Source organism: Tiliqua scincoides, chromosome 3, assembly GCF_035046505.1.
Source record: "Tiliqua scincoides isolate rTilSci1 chromosome 3, rTilSci1.hap2, whole genome shotgun sequence".
Lineage (NCBI taxonomy): Eukaryota > Metazoa > Chordata > Lepidosauria > Squamata > Scincidae > Tiliqua > Tiliqua scincoides.
The window spans coordinates 49,170,481-49,194,752 of NC_089823.1; the positions used below are offsets into that span (position 1 = coordinate 49,170,481).

General features: G+C 42.3%; 1 protein-coding gene across 2 annotated transcripts in view; it reads left to right on the forward strand.

Annotated features, from left to right (window-relative positions):
- Positions 1-24,272, forward strand: part of GBE1 (1,4-alpha-glucan branching enzyme 1) — a 172,544-nt gene that overhangs the window by 92,294 nt on the left and 55,978 nt on the right. For both annotated transcript variants that reach the window (XM_066620517.1, XM_066620518.1), the window contains exons 8-12: positions 792-907; positions 1,062-1,189; positions 4,899-4,997; positions 6,317-6,427; positions 14,051-14,222. In XM_066620517.1, coding sequence (XP_066476614.1) covers positions 792-907; positions 1,062-1,189; positions 4,899-4,997; positions 6,317-6,427; positions 14,051-14,222 — 626 coding nt within the window. The remainder of the gene's footprint in view (positions 1-791; positions 908-1,061; positions 1,190-4,898; positions 4,998-6,316; positions 6,428-14,050; positions 14,223-24,272) is intronic.

Consider the following 24,272-nt stretch of genomic DNA (forward strand, 5'->3'; position numbering starts at 1 on the left):
CCCTAAGGAGACCTCCAGCCTGTTCCTAACCTGTGCTGGATACAGAGTAGGCCACACTGCGCCAGTGCAGGTTAGGCTTGGGCTGCCGGGTACTAAAACACCTAATGATTGTATGCTTAAGTAAAATCAATCTAATTTCACAAGGTACAAATTCTTTTTCTTACGTCAGTATGTTGTTAAAGTGTAAGGAACAATTTGATTCTACTTTTTTAATGAACATATGTTATCTAAACCCCAAAAGAATTATGCATGTATATATATTTTTAAAGGAAAAAACAGCAGTGTGTATCTGGTTTATGAAATAAATATTTTGCATCTGATATTTTGACTGTAAATAAGAACTTTGAATTTGAAATATAGTTATGGCTCTAGTTTTCCCTCGGGCATTTGGTTTACAATTCATAGGTAAATTGTAGGGAATTTATATGGAGGTGCTCTGAAATTATAGAAGACACAGAGGGTGCCATCCAGTGAAGAATTAAGAGCTCATGATTTCAGTTGACAAGCATACTTAAGTGTTTGAATTTTGTTTGATTGTGGGATATCTCATCTTCAATAGCTGAACAATGGAAATGATACAAGTTACATTGACATTACAGAATACTAATTCCATCAGAATGGATCATGACTGAATTCTTGTTGAAAAAGCACAATACACAACAGGAATGTAACAGTTTAGAGTGCAACATTCCAAGTTCCTCAGTTAGAAAATATATATTGAAAACACAACTTTTGTATGTTTAGGAGATATTGCATTCCCTTATGTTTAAGAGATACTGTTAATATTTCAGCTGGGAAGTCTTGCGGTTTCTTTTGTCCAACCTAAGATGGTGGATAGAGGAGTATGCCTTCGATGGCTTTCGATTTGATGGCATTTCGTCCATGTTGTATCACCATCATGGTATTGGTAAGTTGAATCTGAATGCTTGCAACGTTCATAATATAATGCAATAATGTAGTCATGCAGCCATTTCAAGATTGTTAATCCTTTTGGAAATCTTAAACCGAAGCCTACAACTTGACTAGTTACATTTGAGTTATTTGGACTTTTGTCTTAATAGGTGAAGGTTTTTCTGGAGATTATAATGAATATTTTGGAATGCATGTTGACGAAGAGGCGGTGTCATATCTAATGATGGCTAATCACATGATACATTTCTTGTATCCAGAATGTGTAACGATAGCAGAGGTAACTCTTGGAATATATGTTACCATGTATGACTTCTAGCATTAAATGAAAGATATTTTAACTGATTACAATTGATTGTGGTTAAACAGATATACACACATCTTGCTGTTTTAGTATATTTGTTTATATATTTGGGTATATTTAGGGCGCTGAATCAAAAAATGGATTCATCAATTTTGCTTTGGCTCTAGTTTTGGGAGTACAGCATAGACACCCTATATGCTGATTCAAGAATCTTCCTCATGTTGAAGCAATGCTGTCGACTTCTTCATGAGAAAGTTGCTAGGCAGCCCAATCCTGAACTCCCATGGCATGCAGCTTCAGTGGCACCAAAAACGGCTGCCGCCGAATCCTGCGTGCCATGGGCTACCATGGGCAACACCAGGTAAGGGAAGTAGCCTTGCAATGGGGCTACTCAAGTTTACTCAAGGGTAAAGGCGTTCATGTAGGGTGCCGAGCCCCACACGAACGCGCAGGATCAGCAGAGCTCCACCGGAGGTTCTGAGGTTGGGGAAGGTCGGTGGAGTGGGAAGCAGGTCTTCCCTAAAGTCAGAAGGTCTCCCATATGCAACCGGAACCTACTTCCTGTTTGTGCCTACGGTTTCCAGTCACGTCTGGGAAGTGTTCTGAAGCTGGGGAACACTTTGGTTATCTTCAAAGGCCTTCCCCAGCCTCAGAACAACCCCCTGATGTGACTGGAAGTTGTGGAAGTGGCTTCCAGTCATGCCTGGGAGACCTTCTGAAGAGACTGGGAGGTTACTGTTACCTACGGACGGCCCAGCATAGCCAACAGGTGAGTCCTTGCACTGCCACAACTCTGCCCCCACAGACTTCATATCCATAGATTTTGGTATCTGCGGGAGATCATGAGACCAATCCCTTGTGGATATCGAGGGCCCAACTGTATTTGTAAAGCAATTGCAAAGAAAATTTATTATACATGAAAAATTATGAGCATTAAGTATTTACTGTGTTTCAGATTCCCCATGTTCTGTGGAGCAAAGGAATATTGCAGTCCTAGAGAATTATGAAACTCCTAAGCACTAAATTTGAGTAAAAGTTTCAATCAAATAATATGCAATTATATCAGGCAAAGGATTATGTCTGCGCTACTGCTAGCATATTCCAACCCTTTTAACTTAGCAGTAGGTAACTAGTTTGTATGCAACTTAGATGAAGTTACCGGAGGTATGGAGAGAATTACAGACATTAGTAAAACCTGGTGTATTAGCACTTAAATGCTACAGATGGGTGCACCAACAACAACAGTGCAAAATGAAAGAAGTACCTATGTTTGGTCTGGATATGAAAGAGTGTAATTTTCAGCCATAAGACAACTCAAACTTCCTTTTTTGCATATTGTAATTTAATGTGCTCTGTTGCTGCTAAAAATAAATTAATAAATAAAAATTAGTAGCAGTATTGGACAAGATCTCAATAGAATGAAGTATTTAAAACAGAAACTGATGAAATGAAGCAATTATGGGATGTATTAAACTTAAAATTGTCTTATTGATCTTGAGGTTCATTTCAGCTAAAATTAGTCCATCTAGTGAGCCACTGAATTGCTACCAATGAGACAGAGTTGAGCCTGTTTGCATTACCTGATTTAAGATTTTTTTAACAAGATGTGCCTTCAATTTATTCTACTTAAATTGAAAACTACTTCAATTTCAATACATCATTTTTCTGTCTTCTGGGAGCTTCTATATAAAATGTGGAATTGATCCACATGCTCATGGAGGAAAGAAATTGGGAGGGAGGAACTATTGCTATCGTTCTAAATTACAAATGGCTAGCATGAATTTGAGCTTGTATGTAATGATAGTGGAATGAGTGTCGCCACAGGAGAGGGGAGCGCTTTTGTCTAGAGTAGGATCGATTTGTAGGCCTGTTTTGTGAGGACCTGTCTGATAAAGTTAAGTAACAGAATTTTTTTTTTTAATATTCTGAATATTTTCCAATTCACGATCAGCCCTTCCTTTTCCAACCTACACTTGGGAAAGAAATGAATTAGAGCCCTGAAGCATTTCTCATTGTTGCCCATGTCCAAGTCTGTAGTTCTGTTAAGCTAGCCTATAATTCCCAGTTACAGAATCAGTCCAGTTTCTCCTGTGAAGGAAGAGCAAGTGAGCTTGCAGCGGAATTGAGTCCAGTAGTAATACAGTTGGCCCTCTGAATCTGATGGACCCGTATGTGCTGATTCAACCAAATGCAGATTGAAACTACAGTATTACAGAAAGGGCAAAGATTTGAACCCCCTCTTAAGCTGAAAGATCACTGGGAGGTCAAATGACGATGCACCACCTCTCCAAACAATCCAACAAGGTAGAAGGGCCAATTTGTTTCTGTGTGAGAGCAGTCCTGCTCTCCTTCTCTAGCAGCCTCACCATGTATCTTGCACCCATCAACATCCTGATGGAGCAGAGCTTGGCCAGCAGTTGCAGCGCTTTCTGACAAATCTCATCCTCCCTGGCACCAGCCATTGTCCCCTAGCAGTCTTGTGAATGGAGAGGGCCTCTCCCATCACTCACACACTTATCCTTGGTTGCTTTTGCCATTGCTGAGGCAACTGAGGAGTCACCTACATGTCGTGAGAGGGAGCAGCAGCAGCAATGGCACCCCTCCTCACAACACTCTCCAAGGCTTTGCTCCCCACTTTCCCCCATCTGGCTTCAGGATCCCCCGGCAGGGGAATTGAGTGTCAGCAGATTTTGGCATTAACACAGGGTCCTGGAACAAACCCCACAGATACAGACCACTATCTTATTTAAATAATAGTACTCCCTACAACAAACCACGAAGTGAACATACATACCAAGAAAGTAAATATACAAGTCTGTACTACTTTGTTAATAGTGATGTTTGCTGAAATTGGCATTATAAGAAGGTGGGTGTTTAACGTGCCGATTCCTTTAACAGTGGAGTAGTATAGCCTGCACAGGTTGACCTTCCAATTATTTCTTGTTTTACAGTTCTGTGGTTTATGAAATAGAACATGCTAGTTCAGGCTTGGCCAAAGCTGGCTAATGTTCTAAAAACCTTGAGTGAGAAGTATAGTGGCAGTGGCATGCAATTGGCAGATAATCCTTCCATCAGTGGAAGGAGAATTGTGCTCCCAAAAGAGTTACTGTGAGAGCAGAAGGGGTCCTCGCATGGACAGGAAGGGTCCTTGTGTGATCAGAACCAAATTGTCACAATTCATGATTCACCAAGTTGAGTGTTGGTGAAGACTCAGTTGAACTGAGGCTAACAGTTGTGACCTGGCAGGTGCATAGCAATTCCTGTCCCTTTTTTTGAATGTTAGTTTTGCCCCAGAATGTTAGTTCTGCCCCAGCAGGCCACTGTACATGACTAATGGTGTGTTTGCAGCTGAGCTGCTCATATATTATTCTGGCCTCCTACAAGAACATTTCATCCCAACTATAGCTTACACATGTGGACCACATTGCAAGTTTGAAAGTTTTTGTTTCAGTCCTCCCACTAATTCAAATAGGAGCAAAAGGAAAGTCACAGTGGCTTTCCTGGCACCCATGTCATGAAAATACCACGTGGTATATTGCTGCTATTATTTGTAAGACTTTAAAGTTTTACATTATCTATAGTTATCTATTTTTAATTGTCTTCCTTTCTCCTGTTAATGATTTTTTTTTCCTTTCTGATAAAATGTAACATGATTTATTTATTCCCCCCCCCTTTATTCTTCAAGGATGTGTCTGGAATGCCAGCACTTTGCTGTCCAATTACAGAAGGAGGATGTGGATTTGATTATCGGTTGGCTATGGCAATTCCTGACAAATGGATTCAGGTTGGGGCATAATAAGTCTTTCTGTGTTCTTTATTTGATTTGGAAAAGATTTACTAGCCAGCTATTATTGGTGATTATCACTTATTTGCCCTTCCCCTCCCACAAGTCCTTTGTGCATGCCACAAGAGAAGAGGGGTGTCTCTCCTATTGTGTCAGGTTTTGCTGCCTCAGTGCAAAATATAATATTTTGCAACAATATTAACACTTTGGTTTTTATTGTCATGGTTTTGGGGACTGAATTTATATAATCCCTTTAACAAGCTTATCTTCCAACGAAATGAAGTTTAAAAATATGTATCCATCGTGCATGGAAAGTAGGAGAAGGATTTGAGGACATCTTAATTGCACATGTAACTACAGCTAGATGTAATGGGGAGGAAAAATTACAGCTAGATTTATCTTCATGAAGAGTGCGAAAAAAGTGCTGTTATCCTTCTCAATAAGGTACCTTTTGGTACTCTTTTATGTGGACTGCCATAAACAAAACACAGATATATGAGTTTAGCAAGTGGTACTGACATTTAAACTAGTGAGAGATCCTTGTGTGTATGTGTGTGAAAGGAAAATTTAATCCCATTTTTGATATATAAAATTCCTTTTTCAGTCTTCACTTGGTTTGAAAGCTATCAACTTTCAAACAGCTTTGTTCAATAAATCAGGCCAGGTCTATCCCACCAAAATACACTCTTGGATACATGGAACTTGAGGTTAAGCCAGCAAAGTTTGTTCAATATAGTATTTTCTTTTTGTCACATTGAAGTAAAGAAGTCTCTTTTCAGTTTGTCATGCTCTAATAGCAGATTAGTCTGTTATTAATGAATTTTTCACTTGTTCCAAATATTTCCTATAGTGCGTGCCAAGCAGTAAAATACCCTTTGAAACTTTGCAGAAATAACTCTTCTTATTTAAGGTTAAATTAGAGCCAATACAATCATCAGAGGCTTATACGTTACTGTATAACAAGGACTAGGAAGCTTTAGTAGTGAAAGAGCTCCATTTAGTCAACCATTAAAGTGATGGCAAGTAGCCTTTACTGCATTACAGAAGTATGGAGAAAATCAATTTAAAATAATATTGACATGCATAGTTATTAATCAGACGCTGGCAGCTGTTTTGGCAGAAAACTAAAATATGAGCTTTAAAATGCTGCAGAATATTATGGAAGAGAGAAGAATCCCATTTGGGACACCAGACAGCATTTCAGAACTGTGAATCAGTATCTGAATATTTAAAACTTATTGGGGGAGCTTGGAAAGAAGCATAAAAAGGTGGAGAGGAAACAAAAGCCGTTTTAAGTAATTTTTTTTATGTTTTTGCAGATAATTAAGGAGCTTAAGGATGAAGACTGGAACATGGGCAATATTGTATACACACTCACAAACAGGCGATATGGAGAGAAATGTATTGCCTATGCAGAGAGTCATGACCAGGTACTGCAATGCATCTTCAAAGCAAAATTCTGTAATATTATGGAAAAAGTTGGAAAATTTTTTTCTTTTTTTCATAATTAAGTATTTTATTTATTTATTACAGATACAGGTGAGGAAAATGGGTTAGACTTTGGGCAGGTACTACACAGGTTACACATGATGATATGGCCCTAGATTACAACATGCATTATTCAGAAAAAAAAGAAAAGCAATCAAATGACTGAAAAAACACAATCTTCAATACAAAAGCTATCATATTTGCCATTATAAAAATTTAAATTTATCTAAACACTCAATATTGTTTAACTAAAACTATCTATCCAAACATAAAAAGGCTTCCAGTATTTTCTTACTCTACCTAAATCTCTCTTTCATTCTTTCTGTTAAAACTTCCATTTCTGCTATTTCGTAAATTTTGTCTATTAAATTTTCTCTAGTTGGCACGTCTGTAGATTTCCATTTTTGCGCAAACAGTATTCTTGCCGCTGTAACAATATATACAATAAGGTATTTTCTATATTGGTCTTTAATTTCTGAAGTCACATTTAGGAGGAATATTTCTGGTTTGAATGGTAATACACAATTCAATATCTCTTGCAAGAATTTATGTATCATTTTCCCGTATTTCTTTGCTTTTTCACATATCCACCACATATGATAAAAGGTTCCTTCAACCTCTTTACATTTCCAACACTTATTTGATGACCCAGAATATATTTTTGCTAATTTCTCTGGAGTTAAATACCATCTATAAAACATTTTATATAAATTCTCTTTAAAAGACACTGCTTTAGTTACTTTAATATTTATATTCCTAATTTGTTTCCAGTCGTCCATCGATATTATATCCAAAAAATTTTGTTCAGCGCACCATTGCATCTTTAACTATTTTATCCTCCATTCTTATCTCCAGGAGAAAATTGTACATTTTTTAAAAATATATTTCCCCTTATCAATCAAAAAGGAAAAAATTTTTTCATTGAATTGCTATCATGGAAAAGACAGGCAAAATAGATTCAAAGCAATAAGAATGTGAACATTTATGAATTTTTCTTGTCAGTACGATGAAATAAAAATGAAATTAGAGTTGTAGTCAAAGCTTAGTCATGTCTCGGAATGTTAAGTATGACTAAGGTCCATTGAAATCACGACTCAGTCATGACTAATTCAATCCAGAATACAACCTTTGCCATTTACACAACATGTTTAGTTGTAAGTGGTTAGAATGAAGTGTTCAAAGTGTTTCACACATTTTATCTTGTTACAACCACCATGTAAAAGTATTATCCTCTCCACACTGCTAAAGGCAGGATAAGACTGAGAAAAAGTGAGTTGCTGAAGATCACATACAGTGCAATTCAATACATCATTGGTTCTCAAACTTTTAGCATGGGACCCACTTTTTAGATTGAGAATCTGTTGGGACCCACCAGAAGTATGTCATGACCTGGAAGTGACATCATCAAGCAGGAAAATTTTTAACAATCCTAGGCTTCAGTCCTACCCACACTTACCGTGGAGTAAGCACCACTTACTATCATTGTTAAAAGCATATACATAGTAGTGTGTTCAAAGTACAGGTCTATAACATTTCTTGAAATGGAGTCACATACAATAGTAGCATTGTCTAGTTTATAAAAAATAAAATATTGAAATGAATGGGGGTCCACCTGAAATTGGCTGGGTTCCAAGCCACAGTTTGAGAAACACTGCTATACATGTTTACTTAAAAAATACTGTTGAGTTTAATGATACTTACTCGCAGGTGAGTGTATAAGTTTGAGTTTACAAAAGTTTTTGTAAGTTTATGAAAGATATTAGATTTGAACCAGAGATTCCAGCAGATGTAGAGTCTTTGTTTCCTGGCAATTCTGAAAAACTCATTCTTTTGGACTGAGGACAACATATTTGTTAGAGATACTTGGATCAAGATCTGTGAAATATTTTTACATTCCTAATTGCAGGGCAGAGATAGGCCAGTCAATCTCTATCACCTTCTCTGGACAGAGACCATCTGACAATTTAGGACCAAATCCTACCCGGTTTTTTAGCACCAGTGCAGCTGTGCCAATGGGGTATGCGCTGCATCCTTCAATGAGGGGGCAATCATGGAGGCCTCCTTCAGGTAAGGGAATGTTTGTTCCCTATCCTCAAGGTTGCACTGTGGTTGCACTGACACTGCAAAGTTGGTTAGGATTGGACCCTTTAAATATATCTGGTGAAAATCTTCAGTCCTGAAGCAACAAGGGTTGGAGTCCTAACTTGTTTGTAGGAAGACTGTCTTCTTGACAGAAGGAAGGCAACTTGCACGACCCACAGTTCATCCCAGTTGTGGGTGGTTTTTCTATACTAACAGGAGGCAGATGGTGTTTCTATACTAATTTTATTTTGTTTTAATCTCTGTCTCATGACGTGATGAGCTACAAATGTAACGGAGTCTATGCTGAGATGAGACTTCTCTTCAAGATGGCTTGTCTACTTATTACAGTTTAGGCAGGCCATAGAGAGGCTCTGTAATGACATGTGTTATATTTGAATAACCATTGTCCAACTAAAGAAAACCTAGAAGACTATTTGAAAGACATTGTCGGTGCGTCTTGCCAATGTAATGTGCTGCAAATATTCAAGAAAATAGATACAGTATTTAATGCTGTTCCTAAGATGAGATGGATAGACCAATCCTATCCCCCACCAGCCCATAGGATGTAGCACTGCTGACAGTATGCGCCCTTGGTGATTAGATTGTCTAGGAGAGCTAGTGACCTCTCTGCCTGGTCTCTAATGGGTCTCCTCAGATCTGCTTCACCACTTTAGCTGGTGTATATGTGATGAGACTCTGGAGGTGAATCCAGGCCCAGTGGCAGCTTATGCATGCCAATATCTTATACTTCCTATCCCATCCCAAATGGATAACTCTGTTAATCCACCCCTAATCCTCCCCTGAACTGTCCTTACCACTGACTTAATGGTGATAGCAAGAGATGGTGGCTGTTCTGTGGACCACTTTCACCTGCATATGGCCTCTTACTGTGTGTGTTGGCAGCTGTGGCCCTCCAAAAAGCAGAATAGCTTTCCAACGGCAGGCCCAGGGCTTACAATGGTGGATCACAAGATCCACCACTGTAAGCACTGGATAGAATTGGGCTGTGAACAGGGTGACCAGATACAATGGAGGACAGAGTGCCTATACCTTTAACCAGTGTATAGAAAAGGGAATTTGGGCAGTGCAGCTTTTTAACTGCTTCCATGTTGAGCTACACCTGCCCAAATGCCCTCTTCTATACACTGGTTAAAGGTATAGGTTCTCCATTGTATCTGGTCACCCTGGCTATGAATCTAACAACATTTGTATTGGCAACCTTCAGTCTCGAAAGACTATGGTATCGCGCTCTGAAAGGTGGTTCTGGCACAGCGTCTAGTGTGGCTGAAAAGGCCAATCCGGGAGTGACAATCCCTTCCACACCGGGAGCAAGTGCAGTCTGTCCCTGGTCTGTCTCCCTGGCTATGGGCCTTCCTTCTTTGCCTCTTAGCCTCAGACTGTTGGCAAAGTGTCTCTTCAAACTGGGAAAGGCCATGCTGCACAGCCTGCCTCCAAGCGGGCCGCTCAGAGGCCAGGGTTTCCCACTTGTTGAGGTCCATCCCTAAGGCCTTCAGATCCCTCTTGCAGATGTCCTTGTATCGCAGCTGTGGTCTACCTGTAGGGCGCTTTCCTTGCATGAGTTCTCCATAGAGGAGATCCTTTGGGATCCGGCCATCATCCATTCTCACGACATGACCAAGCCAACGCAGGCGTCTCTGTTTCAGCAGTGAATACATGCTAGGGATTCCAGCACGTTCCAGGACTGTGTTGTTTGGAACTTTGTCCTGCCAGGTGATGCCGAGGATGCGTCGGAGGCAGCGCATGTGGAAAGCGCTCAGTTTCCTCTCCTGTTGTGGGCGAAGAGTCCATGACTCGCTGCAGTACAGAAGTGTACTCAGGACGCAAGCTCTGTAGACCTGGATCTTGGTATGTTCCGTCAGCTTCTTGTTGGACCAGACTCTCTTTGTGAGTCTGGAAAACGTGGTAGCTGCTTTACCGATGCGCCTGTTTAGCTCGGCATCGAGAGAATGAGTGTCGGAGATCGTTGAGCCAAGGTACACAAAGTCATGGACAACCTCCAGTTCATGCTCAGAGATTGTAATGCAGGGAGGTGAGTCCACATCCTGAACCATGACCTGTGTTTTCTTCAGGCTGATTGTCAGTCCAAAATCTTGGCAGGCCTTGCTAAAACGATCCATGAGCTGCTGGAGATCTTTGGCAGAGTGGGTAGTGACAGCTGCATCGTCGGCAAAGAGGAAGTCACGCAGACATTTCAGCTGGACTTTGGATTTTGCTCTCAGTCTGGAGAGGTTGAAGAGCTTTCCGTCTGATCTGGTCCGGAGATAGATGCCTTCTGTTGCAGTTCCAAAGGCCTGCTTCAGCAGGACAGCGAAGAAAATCCCAAACAAGGTTGGTGCAAGAACACAGCCCTGCTTCACTCCGCTTCGGATGTCAAAAGGGTCTGATGTGGAGCCATCGAAGACAACAGTGCCCTTCATGTCCTTGTGGAAGGATCTGATGATGCTGAGGAGCCTGGGTGGACATCCAATCTTGGGGAGAATCTTGAAGAGGCCGTCTCTGCTGACCAGGTCGAAAGCCTTTGTGAGATCTATGAAGGCTATAAAGAGTGGCTGTCGTTGTTCCCTGCATTTCTCCTGCAGTTGTCTAAGGGAGAATACCATATCAGTGGTGGACCTGTTGGCTCGGAATCCACACTGCGATTCTGGATAGACGCTCTCTGCAAGTACCTGGAGCCTCTTTAGTACAACTCGGGCAAACAGCTTTCCTACAACGCTAAGGAGAGAGATGCCGCGGTAGTTGTTGCAGTCACCCCTGTCACCTTTGTTCTTGTACAGCGTGATGATGTTTGCATCCCTCATGTCTTGAGGTACTCCACCTTCTCTCCAGCAGAGACAGAGGATTTCATGCAGCTCAGTGACGATGATCTCTTTGCAGCATTTTAGGACTTCAGCAGGGATGCTGTCTTTTCCAGGTGCCTTGCCAAAGGCAAGGGAGTCCAGGGCCACGTGAAGTTCTTCTAGGGTTGGTTCACTGTCAAGCTCTTCCAGCACAGGCAGGCACTCAATGTTGTTCAGTGCTTCTTCGGTGACTACATTTTCTCTGGAATATAGCTCAGAGTAGTGCTGCACCCAGCGTTCCATCTGCTGCGCCCGATCCTGGATGACCTCGCCTGTGGCAGACTTCAGAGGGGCAATTTTCTTCTGTGTTGGACCTAGGGCCTGCTTGATACCATCATACATCCCCTTGATGTTGCCCGTGTCAGCTGCTATCTGTATCTCGGAACAGAGCTGGAGCCAGTAGTCGTTAGCACATCTCCTGGCAGTCTGTTGGACTTTGCTGCGAGCAGTTCGGAGGACCTGCAGGTTGCGCTCACTGGGACAGACCTTGTATGCTGCTTGAGCTCTCCTCTTTTCCTCAATGACTGGTGTCAACTCCTCAGAGTGGGCTTCAAACCAGTCTGCCGCCTTGTTGGTCTTCTTGCCGAATATGGACAAGGCGGTGTTGTAAACGGTATTCTTGAAATGTTCCCATCTGCTGGATGCGTTTGCGTCGGCCGGGCCTGGAAGAGATTCCTCAAGCGCTTGTGCAAATTCCTCCACTTTTCTCTGATCCCGGGTCTTGCTGGTATCAATGCGAGGTCTTCCTTCCTTTTTCGTGTGATACAGTCGCTTTGTTTGCAGTTTCACTCTGCTGCACACCAGGGAGTGGTCAGTGTCGCAGGCAGCACCATGATAACTGCGTGTGATCTTGATGCTGGGAAGGCTGGAGCGTCTGGTGAGGATCAGGTCGAGCTGGTGCCAGTGCTTTGATCTTGGATGTCTCCAAGAGACTCTATGTTGGGGCTTTGTGTTGAAGAATGTGTTGCTGACACAGAGACCGTGATGACAGCAAAACTCTAGCAGGCGTTGGCCATTTTCGTTCATCCTCCCAGTGCCAAACTGACCTAAGCAAGTGGGCCATGAACTGTTATCAGCACCAACTCTAGCATTGAAATCGCCGAGGATGAACAATGGCTCTTTTACAGGGATTTTCTTGACAGTGGTGGCCAGGTCATCATAGAATTTGTCTTTGGCTTCTGCTGGAGACGACAGAGTCGGTGCATAAGCACTGATGAGAGTGATAGGTCCTGCTGATGACTGGAGCTGCAGGGACAAAATTCTTTCACTTCCCACAGTAGGTGGGATGATGGATTTCAGCAGGGTATTTCTGACCGCAAAGCCAACGCCATGTTCCCTGGTTTCGTTTGGTGGTTTTCCCTGCCAGAAAAATGAGAAATTTCTCTCCTTGACAGATCCGGAATCTGGCAGCCTAGTCTCTTGAAGGGCGACGATGTCCATCTGCAGTCTGCTCAGCTCCATGTCGATGACAGCTGTTTTGCGTGCGTCGTCTATTTCTTGCAGGTCATCAGAGAAGCCAGGTGTCATTGTCCTAACGTTCCAGGTGCCCAGCTTTAGGGCAGTAGTTTTCTGTTTTCTGTTGCATGGTGCAGAGTTGTCGATCCGCTTGTCGGTTTTCACCCTAAACCCCACGCACCCCATGAGGTTAACGGACCGTGGCGAGGCAACACCTTACTGGCTGGGGACTGCCCAGCTTAAGGCGGGCGGTAGCTGCCCAATGAGATGCAATGATCTCTCCCACCGTCGGAAGCAACCCCTGGCGTCATGCTCTACGCCAATCGAGCAAAGACTTATAACCGGTAAACTGCTGCTTCCCGTGTTGTGCCGACGCCGTATGGCGAAGTTGGAGTGTCCTCTCCAGTGCGCGAAGCCTGGGTAAAGAAGGTATGGAGGATAGGCTGTTACCCATGCAGCAAATCCCCCCTCTCCACGTCGCTGGAATGGTCCAATGGAAAGGCAGAAGCCAATACGGTTGGTTCCAGCGGCGTCGCAGGAGTTGCCAGAACGTGACTGTGTTCAGCCATGAACTGCCTAAGGGACTCCGGCTCCTGATTTTGCCTCGAGGTTGACTCCTGAAGCCTTTTCCAGAACTGGATGTAGCCACAAGGCAGTGGAGGTTTGGGATCAGAGTTTCCTTCTCTTAGATGAGCTGCCTTCCTAGGCTGACGAGTCCCATCTACCCGGTGGCTGTTTAGTCGCCTCTTACGACAAGTACAGCCAAACTGAGGGCCTATTCTTGGCCCCCAGCCCCCAGGGGTAGACTGAAAACATATTGGAATAGAACATAACATAATGCAGAACAATAACATAATGCAGAAAGAATGGGTCATATCCCCAGTTACTTAGGCATAACCAACATCTTTAAGACGAAAGTAGATCGTATGTAAATTTAAATAATTTTTCTCTGACTCTAGAGTACTTTAGAAAGGTTCTTATAAACAGTACTCTCACACTAACCTGTTTCACAGGCTCTTCTATTAAGCTTTTTGTTAGGAACTTAAACTTTAGCTTTACTGGAAAGCATATTCTGTATTCACTCTGGAACATATCCTTAATTTGTGTTCAGAGACCCAGTAATATGCAGGTGATTTTTCTTCCCATCCTATCATTTCATTATTAATGCAGGCCCTTGTTGGTGATAAGACTTTGGCATTTCGACTGATGGATGCAGAGATGTATACCTTCATGAGCATTCTGTCCCCTCTTACTCCCATTATTGATCGAGGAATACAGCTTCATAAAATGATTCGCCTCATTACTCACACACTTGGAGGAGAGGGCTATCTCAACTTCATGGGTAAGTAATCTGGAACACATTTTCTCCAGTAAAGTGGAATACATGATGCAACTTTCTTTGGTTTTACTTATGAATTGGTTCACAAATGATCAACAACAACAACAACAATAACAGTATTTATATACTGCTTTTCAACAAAAAGTTCACAAAGTGGTTTACAGAGAAAATCAAATATCTAATGGCTCCCTGTCCCAAAAGGGCTCACAATCTAAAAAGATGCAACACCAGCAGACAGCCACTAGAACAGACAGTGCTGGGGTGAGGTGGGCCAGTTACTCTCCCCCTGCTAAATAAAAGAGGAGCACCCACTTGAAAAAGTGCCTCTTAACCAGTTAGCAGGGGTCACTGGTCACTTGTCACCAGGTGTCAGATCAGCTTAGCAGTTAGCAGGGGTCACTGGTCACTTGTCAGATCAGCAAAAGATTGGATCTTTTAATGTCTCAGTCACAAGTTTTAAAATAACCCTTCCCTCTAGCCCAGTGGTTCTTTGGGAGAGTTTGAGAGTCAGTAAGTCTTTGCAGGGGTGGGGGGAGGAGGCAGCAGGGGTGGGGGGAAGGCAGCGGCGCGATCCCCAGGATTGTGCCGTTCAGGGGGCTGCAGGGGCTTGGGTGCACTTACCCAAGCCTCCTGCAGCCTCCCTGGGGTGCGGGGAGCCTGGCGCGACTTCTGGCAGGGCTCCCCGCAGCAGGGAAAGTGGATGCAGAGCGATCGCACCCCGCCCCCACTAAAGTGGAAGTAACAATACTTTTGATTCTATATACTCATAACAAGAGTTATCCTTGAAAGGTTTGTAAGTTGTTGTCTTCTTCACTGCTGGTCAGCAAAACTGATCTAATATTTCCTCTGAAACCTTAAAAAAATTACTGTATTCAACTGTCAGAGCACACATTCCTCAATGCCCAGATTCTCAATGTTCGTCCCACTCATTCTGTTGTAGTCTGTCGTAAACGTTCTCTTTTTACAATTTGACCAGAATTAATTCTGACAATGCCATTGCTACTGCTATAAATTACTTTAATTATATTGCCAGTAGTAAAACATTCAGATAGTGAAAAAAAAACCTCAGATGGTTCCTGTACTGCAGAATACTGTTCTGTTTTCACCCACTTAAAATAAAATTCCTTGAATATTGTCAGTTATTTTGATGATAACGTGAAACCCAACAGTAGTTTGCTGCTATTACCAGATTTCTACTGTGATACAAGTATAACTGTATTTTTTTTGTGCAATGTTTATCCACGTTATAGGTTTTGTGGTGATAGGAACCATAAGAAAGCCTTGGGAAGGCTGCCTACTGTGTAGTCTCATTCCTCCTTTTATTTGAAAAACTATAAAATATATATTAAATACTCTGTTCTAGGTATTTCTGGTATGCACAATTATCTTGATGCATAGTTTGAAGTTTTTTTTTTAAAAAACAGCCAGCACATACTGTTGCTAGCTTCAGATGACAAATAAATGATGGACTAATAGTAAAACAATATTGTTGCACAGTACAGTGCAGATGTTTTCCCCCCTAGAGTGCAAAAAACAAAAAGATAATAAATGTTAGTGCCATTGGTAGAGACAGAAACCAAGGAAGAGTCATTCCTGTTGAGCTACCTCTAAACAAGCTCATGAGTAAATGCTAGAAATGCACGCCCTGTGTATGGAAACCCTGGATCAGAAATGGCAATGTCTTGTAGCACCCTCTTGAAGACTTAAGGATCTTCCTCTGTGAACAGAACCACACACCATGAATGCAGGCTTCCTGCTAGGAGCAGTAAGTTCATGCAAAGGGCCTCTTCAACTTGCTCAAGGACGCTTTGCATGAGTGGAATTCTCCTTTTCTTCTTAGAGGATGCTTGTGTGCATGCAGTGGGCTTCCATCCACAGAAGGATTATTCTGGATTTGATCTTTGCTGGAAGGTGAAAAAAGTGTGACAACCCTGCAAAAGCATCATGCATGTAAAGGGGGCAGTGTCGTTAGCTAGGCGGAAGGCCCATGAGGGATATTCCTATCTTGTTTTTTCCTTTTACAATAAGTTTCCTTTAGTATTCAGATTGCTATTCTCAGGAAGACTTCCTTCTACCTCTTTCTCCCTCTTTTTCTCTCAAAATGCTCAGCTAGACAGACAGGCTCTCCCCCCCTTGTTGCCCCCCATGCTATATTGGGGAGAGGGGTTTGATTGGACAGCTGCAGGCTGTAATTTTTTTTTTCCTTACCTCCTGGTAAACTGGCCAATAGCTTTTGTGTTTCCATTTTGCTGGCACAGGTTCAAGGAGAGCCAAGGTACATGTTGAGATGGAAAATGGGAAATGGGATCTGATGAAAGTTGCTGATGCCAGATCTATCCCCCTTCTGCCCTCAACATGCCCCCAGTTCTTCCCCCTTCCTGCTTAGTTCTCCTCCTGCCCTCTCCCCACCCATGAACCAGCTTGCCTGCCCTTGTGCCCTCCAGGATCCAAGGCAGTGGGGACTGGCCACTGTAGCTGCCTTACTACAGCAGCCTCAAATGTTCAGTGATATGGCAGTGATATGATCTTCATGACATCGCAGGGCCTTTTATGCCAGCAAGATGATAGTCCTGTTGTCTTAAAAGCTCATCGAATTAGGCCATTACTTACCTTCTTAAAGTTAGCCTATTTGCTCTTATGTAAGAAACATGAAAATGCAAATAAAATTAATTCCTGAAAAAAAAAAAACCACACACGTTCCTCTATGCGTTCTTTACAACACCTCAGTGGAAAAGAAGAAATACCTTTTGTAACCTAACTGTAATTCAGGTACTGTGGTGCTCAGTGGTGGTCAGTGTACCCTCACAGCACATGGGGCGGGGGTGTGTGTCAATTTTAATGCCAAAAGGTGATAGATTTGCAAGAATAGAAACCTGCTCCCAGAATCCCAGGTGAAGTAGGGGCACCTTTCCTCACCCCACCTCCCTCCTAGGGTAAACCCAAAAGACTGAGATTCTTCCAGTGCGGAATTTGGTAACCAGAGATCTGGGGAGCTGAATAACTAGGTCAGAGGTTCTCGAACTTTTCGAGCCCGTGGCTCCCCTGATCCTTGTGGCCATTGGCTCCCCATTACATCACCTCACCTCAGTTACCCTCAAATTGGGGGTGAAGATTAAACACTAGAAACAAAAAAACAGCTGCCAGCACTCTGAGGCTGCAAGCCTAACCACACTTACCTGAGGGTAAGCCCCATTGAACAAAATAGGACTTACTTCTGAGTAGATCTGGTTAGGATTGTGCCCTGAGTTTGTTAGCAGCACACCTGGAGGGGTTTGGAAAGGGAGGGGAAGTGATGAATTAGCTGGGGGAGGAGAAGACTTTGTATCTGCTTTGTGTATCTTTGTGTATGTATCTGCTAATTGCAAACTGAGACCCAGGGGCTGTTTGGCTGCAATCCTAACCTCACTTTCCTGGGAGTAAGTCCCATTGAACACAATAGGACTTACTTCTGAGTAGACCTAGCTAGGATTGTGCTTTTTGTCTTATAATGGCAGCTCACAAGGGAAGTAACCCCCCCCCCCCAAAGAAGGCAGGAGGAAAAAGGGGGGTGGCTGAAAAGGAATGGTGTTATTTTTTTAATCCATTTTTGGAGACAAAGCCATCAAGAGTGGCTTTTTTTTTCTTTTTTGAAGGGGCAGGAAAAAGAGAAAGGTAGGGATCCTTGGTTAACCTGACAGACTCCAAGCCTATGTAGGTCTACTCAGAAGTAAGTCCCATTTGACTCAATGGGGCTTACTCCCAGGAAAGTACAACTAGGATTACAGCCACACAGCAAGATTACAACTCACCCCTGAAGTACACGCTCACACACATACACCCCAACATATAGTTGCCAACCCTATTCTCCCACAGGCAAGATGCAGGAATGTAGGCTGGGTATTTGTACACCCCCCCCCCCCCAAGAGCAGGCTGGGCTACCTCCTTCCCAAGCAGAGGAAAGTGCTTTGCTGCTCTCTCTAGGTCAGGCTTCCTGCCAGGAGCGCGCCCTGTGCTGATGAGATGCAGCACCTCCTCTGCTGCCCAGCCAGCCTTCCCTCCCACCTCCCCCCACCATGTTTCCCACGCCCTCCCCAACCCACACTTCCCTGCCCACCTCATTCTCAGCTTCAGAAAAGCAGCAAGTCAGGAGGCACCATGTGCAGCTGAACTGAGCAGAGCTCCTTCCTTCCCAAGCAGAGGAAAGCGCTGCACTGCCTGTACTTACTCTTGCCTCCCAGTTTGAAGCCTGCCAGGAGCGTGCCCTGTGCTGATGACATGCAGCACCTCTGCACTCTTCTCTCCTCCAGACTTGACCAATCCCAGGATGCCCAGGATGAGGGGCACCCTGGGAAATGTAGTCCTTGGGGTGAGGTTGCACATGGAGAGAGCTCCATGATGAGATGCAGCACCTCTGCCTGCCCAACCAGCCTTCTCTCCCATTCCCCCCCCCCATGTTTCATACTGCCCCACCCACTTCACCTCACGCTGCCCCACCCACCTCATTCTCAGCCTCGGGAAAGCAGCAAGTCAGGAGGCTGCAACTGAGCTGAGCAAAGCTCAGCAGCAGAGCAGCTGCTGGCCACCTCTCTCCCCAAGATGCCTGGCACAGATTGAATATCTCAGAACTAGGTGAATACCAACTTTGTAACCATATGCCCTGGGTAGCACTAGTCCTGAGAGATGCCATCAGGTTTCAGGAGGAACAGCTCTTCACTCTGAACAGAATCTGAACAAAATTTACTACTTGCAATAAAATTTAATGCAAGTGCCTGTCTTTGTCCAATTTTAACCATCATCCTTTCTCTATCTTATTTTTTTTCCTTTTCTTAATAAACTCTTCATTTTATTAAAATATGAAGAGTTAATTAAGAAGAGGAAAAAATAAGATGGGGAAATTATGATGGTTAAAATTGGACAAAAACAGACAGTTGTAATAAATTTTTTTTAGAAAAGATCTTGGTATTAGAGGCAAAGTTAAAACAGTAAATAACTATTGTGACTAGCTGGACCAGAGGTGGACAAAACATCACCTGCAGTAACCTCCAATCTTGCCCTCTGCTGCAAAATTCAGCTCCTTTTGTACTATTCTGTCTCTGTCTGCGCTCCCCTGAAGAGCTGCTGCAACAAAAGAGCACCTCTCCACTTGCAGCTAACAAAAGCCCAGAACAAAAAGTATTACTGTTGCAAAGTAGGGGAGAATTAAGATAATTACTGATAGCTCATAGCAGTTGAGAGGGGTTACTCTCTGCTCATCATTCCTTCTCCACCCCTACCTTCCCAGAAAGCTTCCCATCACAGTTTGATCATTAGTTAATGAAATAATGGTTGAACGAGGAATAGCAATTCCTGCTTATTCTCCTTAATTCAGCTTGAATTGGGGAGAAATTCAATTCCTCATTCAAACAGGCTTCAATAAAGTTTGTGGAGGGCTATTTCATAGGAAAAAGACAAGAGTAGTTATGGAGACTTGCTGCCTGGAAGATTCCCTGGTGGACTGTGTTCCCAAATGGCTTTCAAGATAGTTTAGCGTCCTACTGCAAAACAGTATTAAGGCAAACTATAATATGTAAAATATATTGTCTACTTTTTCCCTTGGGATTTCTGAACTAAACTTGCAGGCTTTAACTTGAGTGGTATTTAGCCATCCACCCATGCTTCTGCTGGAAGCATTTATGCTTATGCTTATAATAGGAGCAGAAACACACACAAGCTAGTAGCCAAGCTGCCATCCACTGGTGCAAAGTAAAGTGGTGGTGGGGTCAGAATGGGGCAGGAAGGGGGCAGCAGGGGGATTTCTAGTTGGGGAAGGAAGCAGAATGAGGGAGGGAGGGAGAGGGAGGGTTTGGTGGCACAAGCCTCTGACTAAATCTTATCCCTCTTCTCCTCTCTTTCCATTGCCATTTTATGCCTCAGTCCCGCATCAGCGAAATCACTGGTGCAGGACTGAGGAGTCTCATAAGGACAATGGAAGCTTTCCCCAGGGCAAGTACACAAAAGTTCACTTGCTCCCAAGGACGCCTCTCCAACTGCCTCCCCAGCATTGAATGTACCTTGTGTCTCCTTGGCACAGCTGCATTGGCAGGGGAAGGTGAGGGAGGATTAGGCTGTCAAACAGATAACACTGGAAAGATCCAATTTGTTTTACCAATGGAAGTCCTTGCCCAAATCAGGGGGGGATTCTAAAGTTTGGGCAAGCTAGATATAGTGAACTATTAATTTTAGAGAGATCTTCAATTTCTTTGAAAGTAAACATATATATTACCGCCAAAATAGCTATGACCAGTCCTGTTGTGGTTCCGCCACTGGAAGCTAGATCATTTTCTCTAGTTTTATTCAGAGAAAGATATTGACTTGTGATGGATTACTATTACATGTGTAGTTTTAAAATGGTATGATAAATGGTATATTTTGCAGTGTAACAGATCTGTAGGAAAAAATGTTTAGCAATAGGAGTCCTAATGAATAATTTTGTTCTCTCCATACCTTGCAATAGCTGAAAATGCGACAGATTCATGCTGGGACTCGTTTCCCTTGAAATCAATAGATTTTTAGTCTTAGCACTTTTAAAATAAAAGGGGGCCGAAATATTGCTGTCTGAACAGATTATTAAGGAGCTTCAAAAAACTGTAGTACAAAGAGTATTACCCTAACGTTTTTTTGGTAGGGAAAAATGGTGAATAGAAAGTCTGATTATATATTTGTAAGCTTGATAGAAGGAAGATTTAAATGAGTTCTTCAGTATGAATATCCAAATCTGTGGGGAAAAATCAGTTCAGTATGGGAAGGCAAGACGTCTAAAGGAGGCCTGGTTATTGTCTTGGACATTCAATGAAATTGTGCTTCTACAAATGCTGCATTAGAAATAATGTTTGCCATTTATGTAGCACTTTTTTGAGTGGGCAAAGTCCTTTACATGTATTGTGTTGACATGATCAAGGGTGTGTGTGTGTGTGTGTGTGTGTGTGTGTGTGTGTGTCCATGCACCTGAACCAAAGTTCATTCTGATTTCTCAGAAATAATCCCCATAATCAATTCCAGGTGGCATGAATATGTTGATCCAACCTGTATTTCTATGAAAATGAGAGATGCCTTCAGTATTTCTATGGCTGTTCATAATTATATGCATCTGAAGATATGAAGTAGTCTCTTACTGAAGCTGACCATTAGTTTGTCTAACTCAATATTGCTTGTTGACTGACAGCAGCTCTTCAGGTTTCAGACAGGGACTTTTCCCAGATAGAGATGCCAAGAACTGACCTTGCGACCTTCTTTGCAAAACCCACTAAGCTTTGACCCTTCCTTTCAAGTTTTTCTTTCATTCTCTCTCCCCCTTCTTTGTTTTCCAAACGCCAAAGCCCCATGTTCATTAGCCCTCCTGTTTTCTATCTCTTTGAAAGCCTTGTGATTGGTGCAGTCCTGCACACTCCCTAATATGACTGCACCACAGATTTACTTATCAACACTAGATCGTGTTCAACGTCTTGCCAAATTTTAATGTAGTCTGTTTCAGTGGCATAGAGTTTACTTTTAGTAGCTATCCACCATGACTCAAAGATCTTTCCCATATGGTTGCAGTTGTATTAGATTCTGTTATTCCATTAAATTCGTAGTTACTATTTTTACCCCAATTCTTGTCACTTTTTTGCACTTCTGTCTGTTATGCTATTTTGCTACCCATTTATGCAGTTTGGAGACATTGTTTTAGAACTCTTTACATTCTGCTTAGAGCTTCAGCACTCTGAATATGTAGTTTCACTACCCTGAATCAGGTTGTGTCATCTGCATTGTTATTTAGCTGTTTGCTCCCAAACGGGTCTAGATTTAATTGAGGCAATAAACCTGACTTTCATTTGTAACATTTCAAGCTTTATGTGGGGGGTGGGTCATATCACCCTTCTTCCTTACATGCCATTTTTTACTGTGTAAACAATTTTTAGTATGGTGGAACATTCATTCATGCAGGTTCTCACTTGTGGTCTGAGTGGCACAGTCCAGATACAATTTACTGTCTCCAACAGAACCAAGCCCCAAATATAAAAGAATAGTGCTTGGTCCAAAGGCTGAGAAGCCTTTGGTGTCTTCTCAGTTTACTTTCAAAACATAACTACAGTGCAAATCTGCAAAATTGTTCAATGTATATTTTGACCATATGTAGGGTTGTTCAGACCCCATTTGGCAGACTGGATTTGCCAAGTAGCTGAGTTATTTGTAGAAGGGAACACAGAGAAACTGCTAAGTTGTTAAGTAAATGTGTCTTTTAAAAAAAACAAAAAAAAACACCTCCCACTAGTTTTAATGCCATTTTTAGAGAGATTTTAAGCCATGATTTGGTATCTTACCAAATGATAATGGGCAGCAAAAGAAGATATAATAGCTTTATTTGCTAACTCATTACCTTCGTGAATCATCTTTCCCCACTTGCCTTGTTCACTGGTATTTTATTTTCCTATCCAGCATTATAATTATCTTCTGGGGCCTTTAAATTTCTATTTTTCTCTACTGAAATTGTGATAATGAAAATCTGATCCATGATAATTCTATTCAAGTATTACTGCAGTAAAAGCTGTATAAATTTCTGCCTGTAAAAAAACATAAAGTAAAAAAAAAATTGGGCTCACTTCGGTAAATATTCCACCAGATTCCAGTGGAACCTATTTATGAGGTGTACTGATCTTTGACTGTATTAATAATAAATGGACTGACAGTTTATGCAGGATTTCAGATGGACAAAAGGAATACTTCTTTACGAAACACATAATTAGTGTATGGAATTTTCTGCCAAAGGGTATTTTGATAGCCACTAGTTTAAGTGGCTTTAAAGTGTGATTAGACACAACAATGGAAAGTGTCTATCAATAGTTATAACTTACGATGGCATCATACTGGCTTCAGGTTCAGAGGCAGTATGCTGACATTGGGAAGCACCCTTGTGCACTATTATTCATTCAATTTGTACACCGCTTTTTGCACCCAAAGTGGCGTCCAGAGCCATAAAATTATAAAACACTTTGTAGTCCATCAAATTAAAAGTTAAGACATCAGTAAAACATCACAAATAAAACACAAACGATCAGTAGTCCCCTGATAAAAGAAAGGAAGGCCTGTGAAATACAAATCAGCAAGAAAACAACCCCATAAAACTTGCAGTGCATCTAGTATTAAAATAAACATAGTAAAATCAGAAGGCTAGTGTAAAGAAAAAATGTTTTTTTCGTTCAGACAGAAATCTTCCAAAGAGGGAGCAGTTCATAAATGGAGAGGGGAAGTTCCATAAAGTTGGTGCCACTAGTGAGAAGGGCCTTTTTCTTTCTGCTGCCCTTCCCGCTTCCATAGGCAGTGGCTCATCTAAGAGAGCCCTCCCTGATGATCAGAGGGGATGAGATAGATTATACAAATGAAGGCATTCTCTCATATAAATTGATCCAAAGCTATAGAGGTCTTTAAAGGTCAAAACCAGCACCTTGAATTGGACCTGGAAACCAATCATTCTACAATGAGGCCTTTACGATAGGAACAAAAAAAATTATATATATATTGGAAATCTTCAAGTATAAGTTGCATTCTCAAACCCCTGTTAGGACCATCTTTTTAGAAGGAAACTTTTTTTTTCAAATGTATCCTTGCAGCTTGCTTCTGTACTGTAGCATGTAAGAAACAGTGGAATCTTGCAGACACAAAGGCACACCTTGCTTCCTTCCAGGACTTGTTCTGCCACACTGGGGCACCAGTAACCATTGGTGCTACCAGCTCTGGATAAAAGCTACCACACCCTAGAGGGGGCTTCATGTCTTAATGGCATGAGTACAAAAGGCAGACAGTTGTGCTTCCACAATATTTCTAAGTATTCCTGGAACGACCCCTTCTGTCTAGCGCAGTGCATCAGCACAGTGAAAGTCTGTAGTAAGTGGGAGGAAAAGAGATGGAAATAAAATGAGGAACTTCTTCCCACTTGCTTTGCATAGGATACCTTTAGCTAGTAGTTCCCAAACTTTTTTGACTGGTAGCTCCCTTGACCTACTGCAGCTCCCCATTAGGGCTACAATCCTATGCATTGTATAGGGTGGTGGTTCTTTT